We start from the raw sequence: 13,223 nt of genomic DNA, 5'->3' as shown, positions 1-13,223 counted from the left end.
GATTATTTTTTTTATGATTATTTAACTTTATTAAATTTTTGTTGTCGTTGTTGTTGTTGATTAAGTTATAAAAATTGACGTTTTTCCATAAAGAGAATGTTTAAATTAATACAGTTTTGATCTTTTCATAAAAGGTTAAATGTTAGGTGCATCTGGGTTTTTTTTTTTTTTTTTTTTTTTTTTTTTCAAAAATTTTGGTTTTCACAACCAATTATCTTGGGTGCTCTATCATGCAAACTTTTAACTTCCTTTCACATATCTTGAGTGTATATAAAAATATTTTTTTTAAGTATATATCCCTTACAAAATAGTCAAAATAAGCTCAATGAAGATGTATTATTGCCTTCAGAGCACTGATGAATTATATTCCAGTTAATACAAAAAATCAGTCCACAATCATGATTTTTTTTTTTTTTTTTAGATATAGGCGAATTTTTATATTTAATCATCTTACACATGTTTCATTGTGCATATAGAGACAGATAAACATTATTTTGAATACCTACTAGACACTGTTCTTAAGTGTCTAAGTCTTTCTGCACAAGAGTTTGTGAGGACAATCTTGCATGAGGAAACTTTTTTCTACAAGTAAACCCTGACTAAATATTCAAAATTACAAAGTATTCATGGACTAAGTAAGATATCCTCAGTATGGTTAATCCACCCTGGCGTTTCCAGGGAATGATGCACATTCTCCAAGTAATGTTACCTCAAGTAGCAACACAAATGATGAATTCTTGCCCTGAAATCTGGCAAGACCAAGAGACCATAAGAAAGATATACTATAACATATATAATAGGGAGAAGAAAGATATGCTATAATACATATAATAGGGAGAAGAAAGATATGCTATAACATATAATAGGGAGAAGAAAGATATACTATAACATAATAGGGAGAAGAAAGATATACTATAGCATATATAATAGGGAGAAGAAAGATATACTATAACATAATAGGGAGAAGAAAGATATACTATAACATATATAATAGGGAGAAGAAAGATATGCTATAATACATATAATAGGGAGAAGAAAGATATGCTATAACATATAATAGGGAGAAGAAAGATATACTATAACATAATAGGGAGAAGAAAGATATACTATAACATAATAGGGAGAAGAAAGATATACTATAACATATATAATAGGGAAGAAGAAAATTAGGGAGAAGAAAATTGTTCTTGACTTCTTTACTAACTCGGTGTTTGAGAGGTGAAGGAGAATTTCAATGAAATATGTGAATATCTATGCATCCAATATAAAGGTAAAGTGTTGGATTTCAACAAGTGGGGTGGGGCTTTTATTTCTGAGAACTCCAACTTAAGTAAATTGAAAAAAAAAAAATTGGAGAATGTCACACATAAGTGTATGGAAAAAAAAAAAAAAAGAAAAAAGTTTATAGGAGGGAAATGTTGTGCATTTCTCTCCTAATAATTACTTAAATAAACACAAGGCCAAACGACATTGCTTTTAACAAAACAATAAAAAAGGTGAGATTGTCTCTCAGACTGAAGAGAAAGAAAGTGTAAAAGTCTGTTTGGAGGTGTCGTCTGCCATCAGACTGCAGTCGTCAACAAGTAGCAGTGGGAGGAGTGAGGGAGAGAGGTTTGTATAGGTTGCTTGCTGACGTCTCTCTGGCGATAGCAGCTGAGATCCCAAAAGGCTAAAAATAGTTCTTAAGGGGACAGCTCAAATCAATGCGCCCTGCCAACCGATTGGTCAGTGTGGCCGAATCTGCTTATAGTAAATAGTTTGTTAACTGCTACAAGTTTGCTCAAGGAAAGAAAGACATAAATTCTAGAAATTCGTAAATATCAACTAAATTCAGATTTAGTTGATATTGTAATGCCAAGCAAAGAAAAAAGAGCTTTCTGTGTTTTATGAAATTTTTTAATTTCGACTCTTGGAAATATATTTTTCATCTGGTTATCAGTATTTTGTTTATTTTGGGACTTTTGAACTATTATTGACATTCTAAAGACGTCCAATTATCCTAAATTCAAATCTATATATATATATATATATATATAAATTTATATATGTATGATAACTGTTTTGCTAATTGGCAAATGTTCTGGTTGGATTTTACCATATAAATTTTTTTTTCTACACACACCCTAATAGCAAAAAAAAATGGGATTTATTATCTCCAAGCTTTTACTGTTGCCAAAGATCTTTGCCATTTTTTCTGAACACTGGATTCGATAATTTTTAACTTTACCTTTAATATTGGAATCATTAATCAGTATGGAATATAAAAATAATCTTCATCTCTATTTGCAAGGCACAACTCGAATCGTGTACTTGCAATACATATCCTTCTTGTTTAATCTAATTCTCCCCTTGGATGACCTTAAAATGATGTCCTTTTCTATGTTCCTTTAAAAATATTTTAAATTTTCAATGTATGTGCTAAAAAGCAAAATTATGTTTATCCATAATGATTATTTTGCTAAAGACATTTCTTCTGAAGAAATGAGCCATGCATTGAAAATCCGTGGATTAAGGAAATAACTTTAAATTTTGTGTATTCCTTGTTTCAGATAATAAAAATTTTGTTTAAAAGATTTTTACTGAACAAAATTTAAATATAAATCCTACAATACATATATATGTACTAAGTTATGAAAATATATATGGCAATTAAGCTACACAGAATATTCCGTGTTTCATTCTCGTGAGAATTCGTCAGGCATGGCAGTTAAGCTACACAGCTTAATTGCCATATATACTTTCATAACTTGCTACCTAGACCTACCAATGTATTGAGCACTGTTGAAGTAAATACTGCAAATTTACGCATGCTTCATATATTAATTTATGTGATTAAATGAAGTAATCATATATATATATATATATATATATATATATATGAAGTAATCATATATATATATAAATATATATATATGACATTAAGAGGAGATTATAGATAGATATATAAATGCCCGTTCACACACACCTTTCACAATAAAGCTAGAACCCAGAATTAGATAGAATCGAGCAATTGCATCGACAACGGACAACGCCAGACTCAAAGTGGGTTTCGATGTACTGCATCTCATCAGTGATGTGCTCGCGCCTATGTCGGAGCACGTCACTGATGAGATGCAGTACATCGAAACCCACTTTGAGTCTGGCGTTGTCCGTTGTCGATGCAATTGCTCGATTCTATCTAATTCTGGGTTCTAGCTTTATCGTAAAAGGTGTATGTGAATGGGTATTTATATATATATATATATATCATCACTGGAATCAGACACTCTTTTTTATGCTCATCTCAAAAAGGTTAAATTTTATTTACTATATAAGATAACAATTCTTTCAGTCGTTTATTGATATTTTTATATATAGTATTCTGCATAGAGATTTATTATTCTTATACCAGTGGGGCATTCATCAATGCTAAATACGCATAAAAAAAAAAATAACATTAGTCACACACACACACACACACACACACACACACATATTAGTGTTGGAACGATTAATCAGAATCAGAAAAATCGAAAGATTTGGGGGTATCGGTATCGGAAAAATCGATGCCTATTTTCCAATGCCAAAACAATTCTTTTAATTGTCTTTTTTATTATTTGATTTAGTTTAAACCAAAATCTTCGATTTCTGGTAATAAATGATAAAATAATAAATATTTATTGATTTTTAAAATACCAGTAAGGCTAAAATCTATAGATCTTCGTACTCAAGTGTATTTTGACATTTAGGAAAATATCTGCATATTTAACATGTGTTTTTTTTTTTTTTTTTACAGAATCGGAGAAAATAACAATTCTATAGTTAAATATTTACAGATTTATAAAATATCGGAATCAGAATAGTATCGGAATCACTCTCCACAAGTGTATTTTGACATTTAGGAAAATATCTGCATATTTAACATGTGTTTTTACGAAAATCGGAGAAGAAACAATCTTATAGTTAAATAATTAGAGATTTATAAAGTATCAGAATCGGGAATTTCGCTCGGAATCAGTAAAAATATTGGAATCGTCCCATCACTAATATATATATATATATATATATATATATATGTGTGTTTCCTTTTCAGATTAAATATGTTTTTAACTCATTTCAAAGTGTTTTTATTTTAACTGTTTGCTCATATTATAAGCTCTATCTCCTATTTGGTTTTATCAAGCTTTTACATCTACCTGAGATAACTTTATAAATATTAATTCTTTAATATTTATAATATACTTTAATTTTACCATCTTGGATCATTTTGGTAAATTTAATTGTAATTTTTATTTTATATATATATTTTTATATATATATTTTAATAATCATATATATATATATATATAAAAAGAAATGTAGGCAGCAAATTGTTATCAATACATGTCTGATTGAAAGTGTAGAATTTTTTTAATTGTTATTTCGGCTCTGCGAACTAGTTTTCAGGTCTCTTGTTCTTAACAACAATAATATAGCAAAACAACGAAAACAACACCTGAAGACGATCACAAAGATTAACAGCGTTGAAAATGGACAAAAAAAGAAATCTAGGATTCATATTCCATGAATTGACATCAGAGACCCAAAACTTAGCTCGTAGAATCAAGTCAACAATTAAGAAATAACAAAAAGAGAAAAGAAATTTCTGTTGTCTTTGATCAGACATATATATATATATATATATATATATACATATACATAATATTTGCTACGATTTTCTCGTCTGAAGAGATGTTAGACATTGAAAACCTATAGGTTAAGGAGCTATACTAATTTGATATGCATTCTTTGTTTTACATATAATAATAAAAATTTTCTTGATTTGAAATTTAACCATTTCACGTCAAAACTTTTAAATTATTGAATTACTAAAATTTTATATATATATATATATATGTAACACGGATATATCAATAAATGGAGATTTATTCTCTTCGGAATTATGTATGTGTGTATTCTTTTTTTTTTAATCGTAGCGTTTTCATACAAACATGTATAAAAAAAAATAAAATAACTAATCATATGAAAGAAGATGGAGAGAAATTTTTGTACTGTTGAAAGTTAAGTAACTCTGTATGAACAAATACTGAGTTATGTCCCTTTTATAAGATGGCAGCCATTTGAAAATAATTCTGACCAGACAAAAAGGTAACTGCAGATTTCTTCTGTTCAGAATTATATATGTGTGTGTGTGTGTGTGTATGAAAAAAAGCAGACAAAAAGAAATGAGGTCAACTATGTGTGAGATTATTGGGTTTGTTTTACAATCCACAGAGGTATGAAAAAGTTATCAAGAAACAAATATATAACAAATAAATGTTATCAAAGGCAAGATAAGTTACTTCTACCTAACTGGATAAGTTTTTAGTGTTTCTATCAGTATTTTGTTTATTTGGGGACTTTTGAGCTATTATTGACATTCTAAAGGTGGCGTGTTCTTGTTGACCATAATGATTGCTGGTTTAACTTACCAACTCGACACTGCTTGTTTTTTGAACTGAATAAAAGCTTTAAATATATTAAAACACACAAAACGAGTATGTTACAGTAACATGTATTGGTTTGGTTTCTAACAGTATTTTGTATATTTTTTTATTTTTAAGTCATTATCTGTAAAATGTTTTTGACTCCTAATGGGGGTATGAGACGAATGGATTCGCCAATCATTTTTATAACCAACGGCTGTGCTAAACAACTAATGAAAACGTCCCAAAATTATTATAAAAATTGTTGAATTTTGGATTCAATCAGTTCGCCGTTTACTACGTCACAGACCGCATTTAATTCTTGGTCGCCATCTTGGTTACTGATCTGAACTACGCCACCATCTTTGTTCAACACAATGTCTCAAAACTTAACATTATCAAATGTGTCAATTCGCAGGCATTTTTCTTGTTCGCACATATCGCTCGACATTATGTTTTTCAAACTGGTTAAACGTTTTAAAGTGAGTAAAAAAAAATACTAAAAACTTTTCCAGATAAATAAAAGAGTCATTTATCTTGCCTCTGCTAACATTTATTTGTTATAAATTTGAATTTGGGAGTTTGTATTACAATCCACATAGATAGGAAAAAATTGTCAAAAAACAAATAAATCTTATTAAAGGCAAGGTAAGTTACTTTTCTACCTAACTGGATAAGTTTTTAGTGTTTTTATTTAAATTTAACATGTTTATTTAGTTTGAAAAACGAGTAATATTGAGTGCTACCGAAGAACAAGAAAAAATGGCCGTGATGTCGTTGAAATCTTGACAATGACTTCAAAATAAGAAATAAAGCAAAATGGTGGCAGAAACCCCACCCAATAAATGTTACTGTGACATTTATTGGGTGGGTTTCTACAAACATTTTGTTTTATTTCTTATTTTGAAATGATTATCGAGATTTCAATGATGTAAAGAGACATCGCGGCAATTTTTTTCTTGTTCTCCCGTAGTGCTCAACATTACTTGTTTTTCAAACTGAATAAACATTTTACATTGAATAAAAAACACTAAAAACTTATTCAGTTAGGTAGAAAAGTAACTTATCTTGTCTTTGATAACATATAGTTGTTATATTTTTTGTTTTTTGACAACTTTTTCGTACCTCTGTCGATTGTAATACAAACCCAGATTATTTATTCCCAACAATGCAGAACGCTGAAGGTGCAATATCAAATGACTCGCCAACTCTAACCCGTGACCGGTAAAATGTTCTGGTAAACAAGAATACATTGCACGGATTGTTTTGTATTCCCACAACGTTTCAAACCTATATTTTAGAAAACATTTCTCACACAAACTGAAACTGTTTCTTTCTTTCTTGTCAACCCATGAAAAAGATAGAGTTTACTGTTTATGCACAAAAGATTAAAGCACAACAAACATACGACAAGGTACAACAGCTCCTGCTGATTCTCTATTCATGCAATGTGTTTTTTGTTTTTCCGAACACGTTCATCATTTTTTTCCCCCCCTGATTTTTGCTTTTTATTTTTCCGCTTTCTTTTTTAAAGAAGTTTTACGTTTGTTCACTGTTTTTTTTTTTTTTGTTTGTTTGTTTTTTTTTCGTTTCGCCGACTTTTTAAAGATGTTTAACATCTTTTTTTTTTTTTTTTTTTAAATATTTAAACAGGGTTATTACTTTGCTTATTCTTTACTTTACGACCCCCCCCCACCCCACCCTAACCTCCAAACAACCGGGCAACGCCGGGTACCCCCGCTAGTTTTATTAATAATATTAAAATCATTTGGTGTTCTTCCGCTGATGAGAAAGGCCTGAAAGACTGAAAAGTTATTAAAATTAAAACGTTAAGTTTATTTTCCAAACTATTTTAAAGACATTTGAAATGTGTTTTATGAATTAAATCTCATTTAGAAAACTCACTATGCCTGCCTGTCTCCATATTTTCAAACTCTATCTCTTCCAAAACTAAAAGTCACAGAGCAGCGCTAGGGGCCTCAAATGATTGGATGTTTTATGTTCTTTTGTGATTGAAATAGATTTTAAGGGATCAAAATTGAAGAAAAAAAATCGTCATACATTTTGTACATTCATCTCAGTTTATTTTTTAATCAGTTCATATGCGTATCATGTTGGTACAGTGGTAACGTCACCAGCTTTGAATACTTCCGGTTTTGATTCTAGCTGATAGCACCCAAATACTTTTTTTTTTTAAACTTTTGAAATCATGACTATAATAATACATATGAAATCTCAACAAATTAAAATATCATATTTAAGTGTATTTTATGACCAAGCGAAGCCAAGCGCCCCCTCGCTAGTTTAATTACTAATATGTTCTTTTATTAAATATTGTTTCCTATTTGAACATACATTTTAATGTATGTTTTGTATGCATGTCATTTATTGGGTAGGTTTCTATTTTGTTTTATTTTTAAGTCATTAGCGAGACTTCAAAGATGTAAGAGTCAAATCGTAGTTATTTTTTCTTGTTCTAACGTAACACTAGACATTACTTGTTTTTCAAACTGAATAAACGTTTTAAAGTAAGTAAAAACAACTTATTCAGCTATGTAGAAGATGTAGAAGAGTAGCTTCTCTTATCTTTGATAAAATTTATTTGTTAAATATTTGTTTTGTTTTTTTTAACCACTTTTTCATACCTCTGTTTATTGTAAAACAAATCCAAAATAATTAATGAACATCCCTAAAATGTAAGAAACAATGATTATTTTACATAAAATTTTTACACAAAACTTATCTCCCACTCTAAATTCTCCAATGATTGTGTTTTTTTTTTTTTTTTCCTAAATTTTTAAGGTCTTCACACGTACTTAGTTAAAGTAAAATCTCCTTTTCATGGGCGTTTTAGTTGAGGGCATCAATCTAACAATTTGCTATTATTAGTAGTAATGGTATTACTTATTGCTTGCATCTTTTTTTCTTTTTTCAGTAAAATAAATCAAACTACTACATATACCTTATATGGAGAGTAGCATAACAGATCAATTCATCTTTCATCTATAAATATAAAAGCGAAAATGTATGTATGTATGTATGTATGTATGTATGTATGTATGTGTGTTCGCTTTTTCTGTGTGTCTACAAAAGGCTTTTTTCAGAGAAGCGGTCGCTCGCTTAACAACTTTTTAAAACTTTTTATATCACATATAAATCGTAATATCTCACAGTTAACAACGAAGCTCGCCTGTCTATTTAATTTGCTCGATTTTGGGAAGATAAATATTCAATATTTGTCGCTCGCCGCATGTGGGTTAGTCTTTTTCCTATAACATCTTGGGGGGGTGGGAAAAAAAAAAGCGTTCAGCAGTAAATGAATACTATCCCGCAGTTGACCTCATTAACTCATTAAAACGGGCACCTATAAATCCAACTAATTAAATAAATTCAAACGTGTTTCCGTTAGCATCTCGCGGTGGGGCAATGGTTAACATCGCACGTTTTTTTTGTTTTTTTTCACACTTTAATTTACAACTTTGCCTCAACGATTCGGGTTCGATCCTCACACTTACTTTTTTTTTTTTAACCCCCCCCCCCCAAACACCCGGGCAACGCCGGGTACCCCTCGCTAGTTGTAAAAACTATGTATGCCTGCCCCTTTCTTCTCATGTTAAAAATGGCTCTCTAAATAGCAACTATATTATTTATAAACTCATTCTTAAAATGGGAAGGCGGTTTTGTAAACTATTGTTCCTAGATAATTTTGTTTTGCATATCAATAGTCAATTTTTTTGAAATTGCATTTTGTCAATTGTCAATTTTTTGGAAATTGCATTTTGTCAATAAGGAACTAATGCAACTTGACTATTTTCAATTTATTACAAAGAAAATATTTGAGAAAAAATATTTAGAAAATATATGCAGACATTACACAAAGGTTCTATAGTGACCAAAAAAAATAAATTTTTTTTTAGAAATTTAAAAAGAAGCAGAGTTGGAATCAGTAATTGTATCGGAATCTGGAATAGCATTGGAATCTGGAAAATTTTTAGAATCATCTCATCACTAGTGGATACCATTAGTTTTACTTAAAATTCAATATTTCAATTTTTCGCTCTAATAACGAAGAAACACGCCATTTTATTTATCTCCTCTTCAGGTTAGACGCAAGGTGCAGGTTTAATAAATAGGTTTCTGTGGGACAAACCAGATTTGGACCTGTCACGGCCAGATTTTCAGTTCCCCATCAGCTCTCTCTCATAGGAAGAGCTATAAGGCTTTACACAATAGATCTCAGCTACCACACCCGTTGAGAAAACTGCAACAATTTGCTCACTTTATTCACCTAAAAATCAGCATCGAACAAAACGATGACACAAAGCACAAAGTTATGTTGTCTCAATTGTTTCTCTTTTTTCAAAAACATCTCGGAGATCATTTGTAATTATAGCACTATAGTGGTCAGCTAATTCTTAGTCTCTAGCAGACAGTGATTTTGTTACATAAACAGCTTAAGTCTATTTGACACATTATAGTTAGCGAGCTCAATCAGTTGTAATGTCTTTCTTTCTCATTGTTGTTAACAGTGGGCGTCATAGTTGTAAGTGCGGTTGATCTCTCACTTTAATAAAAACAGTAGCATTTTTTTTTTTTTTCATTATTATGTTTTCACCCCAAACAAGACACAGTGCCACTTTGATGTAGACTTTTCTTGTACTCTTGTTCATAGTTAAAAGTTGTAGACCGAAAACAAATTTGATTTGGATTCTTATGTTCTTTACCATTTTAGTTACCTCAGTAGAGGATCTCACATTATTAATAACACGCCCCCCCCCCCACTAGGGAAAAGGAAGAAGTACTCTGAACATATGTCCACTCATGTTGCAAATCAAAATCTAAGAATTGTTTCACTCTTATTCGTTCAATATCCTACAGATTTCCTATCAGCAAGAGTTTTTTTTTTCACTGGGTGGAGGGGTGGTGGCCGCTGCTGATCAACGCTCCAAAGCCACTAGAGGATAAAGGTTAATGAGTGCCGGGTGGATGGTGAGACAATACCGTAATGATTAGTAACAGTGGAACTTCAGTAAGGTTATTTAAGAGGACGGCTCAACAAGAACTTGTTTGCATTAGACTTGAAAACGACCAGGTTATAGTGAAGTGGGAAGCAGCCGCACGGTATTGTGTTCCACAGATGGACAGTTCTCGAAAAGAAACTCTGCTCATGCAATTTAGACAAGGGAAATTATTGACAGCTAGACAAGTATTTGTGGTGAATGTTTGCAAGGGGGGGGGGGGGGGCATAGACCGAAGTTGTAACATATCTCAAATGAAAATGTTGCAAATGAAAATGTTGTTCTTCAGGTAAAACTGCAACAAATTCAGAATTTCCATCTTGTATCAAATAAGCCAAGCATTCAGTCTCGCCCTCTACGAGTGAAAAATTTACTTTCACCATAACTAATGTTCGTGCAAAATTTTTTAAAAATCTAAAGCGTGGTTATGGAGAAAAGTGTGAACGGAAGTGAATTACTAGATTCAATCCCTCTGTCGGGGGGGTGACCAAAAATGTGCATTTTTAGGAAATACTAACATTAATTATCTAATTGTATTTTGCAACAAAATTAAATTCTATTTGAAAGATCATTGATTCACTTCAGATTTCTAAAGAATAAAAAAAAAAAAAAAAAAGGTTCTTGTCCAGAATTCACCCTATATCAAAAAGTAAAAATAAAGAAAAATCTGTATAATGTACCCATGATGAAACAAAAATATCATACTCCAAAAATGACATAAGTTTTGTTTTAATATAAGAACATTGGAAAAAAAGCCATTAGTTTACACAAGCAAAAAAGAAAAAAATAGCAAGAAAAATAAAACTTGTTTTCCTTTTTTTTCTAAAATAATTCTTTATTAATTTTAAAGAAAAGAAAAAAAAAGAAATCATTTAAAATCACGTTATCCTTTCCTCATTGCGTAAATATTCGCCAATGTCTGCTTGGTGAAATGCAATTGTCGCCATGGGATCTGCATGCCTGCATTCTTGAGTTGATTTGGCAGCGACTCCAAAACCCTGAAAAGATAAAATAAAAAAAAGTTAATCTCGAGCATATATACTGATCTTATGCTCATTAAAATATTCAGTTTTCTTTTCGTACAAACAATATATATTGCTGCATTGCTAAAAACAAGTGTATATTTACAGTTTGAGTGCTTGCTTATTTATATTGGTGATTATTTAAACCAACAAATTTAAGATGCAAACATTACGTACTTACATGTTATGGCAAAATTAGTATAAATTTAAAAAATTATGAATAATGATCTACTAGAAAAATAATATATATATATATATATATATATATATATAGGAAATTTATTACTGTGAGTCCAGAATGAGTTTACAAGTTGTTTCAACTAGAGGAAAATCCTCAAAGAGAGGAAAAATCCAACTAGCATCATCAGAATTCATAGATGGACTAAGTTATAAAGTCAAATAAATTTATTTGACTTTATAACTTAGTCCATCTATGAATTCTGATGATGCTAGTTGGATTTTTCCTCTCTTTGAGGATTTTCCTCTAGTTGAAACAACTTGTAAACTCATTCTGGACTCACAGTAATAAATTTCCTATATACTGCTCTGACTACACATTGAGCACTTTAGTCCGGTTTTTTTTTTACCACTGGTAAATAAATATATATATATATATATATATATAAAAGTGAAAGTGTCTGTGTGTGTCTGTGTACATTTCCCTACGCAATAACTCTGTCAATTTTAAGCCTACAAATTCGAAATTTGATATACAGAGTACTGAGATTTGGGAAAATCGATGTGATCGGTTTTGGGCCATAAATTTGCCCGTTAAGGGGTCAAAATTCAACGATTTAACCTTTGAGAACTCGACCAAACTCCAACAATTTGAGGTCTAAACACGTGAAATTTTAGATATAGATTCCTTGGACATGGATCTAACTTAATAACTTTATTTGAGCCCTAAACAATAAATTTTAAGGGGTCATAATAGGGGTCAAAGTTAAAAAAATTGACTGTTTTTTTTTTGTTTTGTTCAGCATACACCTCAAAACACCCGGCCAACACCGGACACCCATGCTAGTTACAAGTAAAAAAAAGAATTTATCGAATTATAGAATTTTATCATATTTAATTATGTGGAACAAAGTCAGTATGGGAAACAAGGGAGATAACCCTCAATTTAAACTGACAAATTAAGGATCAGCCAATTTTAAGTCAAGAGATTTCAGAATATAATCGTGATTAATATTTTGTTAAAAATACATCCAACACATCTACTGGATCATTTTTCATAATTTTTGGAATGTATATTAATTTCGCCATGACATGAACTTGTGTAATAACGTTTTCACCTGAAATGCGTTGGTTTAAAAAAAAATCAATGAGGTAAACATGCAACACAGTTTGTTTTGAAGTCAAATAAATAATTAGATGAAAAAATATTTATTTCAAAATCTTATTGACTATTTAGCGATCACACACTGACTTTCATGAACCATTGCTCACGATGTCTATATCATGACACATCATAGGAAAAAGATGGTAGCTGTATTATTAAAAAAAAAAAAAAAAAATCTCTTAAAAAATATTTTTTAACAAATGTATTTTGAAATTAATAATTAAATTCACTTTTAAAAAATAAAACTTGATTACAACATTTTCTCCCCACCCCCCAAAATCTCGTTTTAATTCCACATGTCTAAATGTAAAATAATTCTTTATCTTTCGAAAAAGAAAATACAGTCACTTTTTATTATATCCCTAGGCAACTGCTTTGAGAATTGAAACAGAAAATG

General features: G+C 30.4%; 1 protein-coding gene across 1 annotated transcript in view; it reads right to left on the bottom strand.

Moving 5' to 3' along the window:
• Positions 1-11,267: 11,267 nt before the first annotated feature.
• The window catches only part of LOC145248135 (60S ribosome subunit biogenesis protein NIP7 homolog), a 45,825-nt gene continuing 43,869 nt past the window's right edge, over positions 11,268-13,223 (bottom strand). The window contains exon 5 of the mRNA XM_080109950.1: positions 11,268-11,460. Within this exon, the coding sequence (XP_079966076.1) occupies positions 11,341-11,460 (120 nt within the window). The 3' untranslated portion in view covers positions 11,268-11,340. The remainder of the gene's footprint in view (positions 11,461-13,223) is intronic.

The sequence above is a fragment of the Euprymna scolopes genome, chromosome 26, assembly GCF_053919585.1.
Source record: "Euprymna scolopes isolate OS-2025 chromosome 26, ASM5391958v1, whole genome shotgun sequence".
Classification (NCBI taxonomy): Eukaryota; Metazoa; Mollusca; class Cephalopoda; order Sepiida; family Sepiolidae; genus Euprymna; species Euprymna scolopes.
Note: the sequence above shows the minus strand (reverse complement) of the source record. Positions and strands in the feature narration are given on the sequence as shown.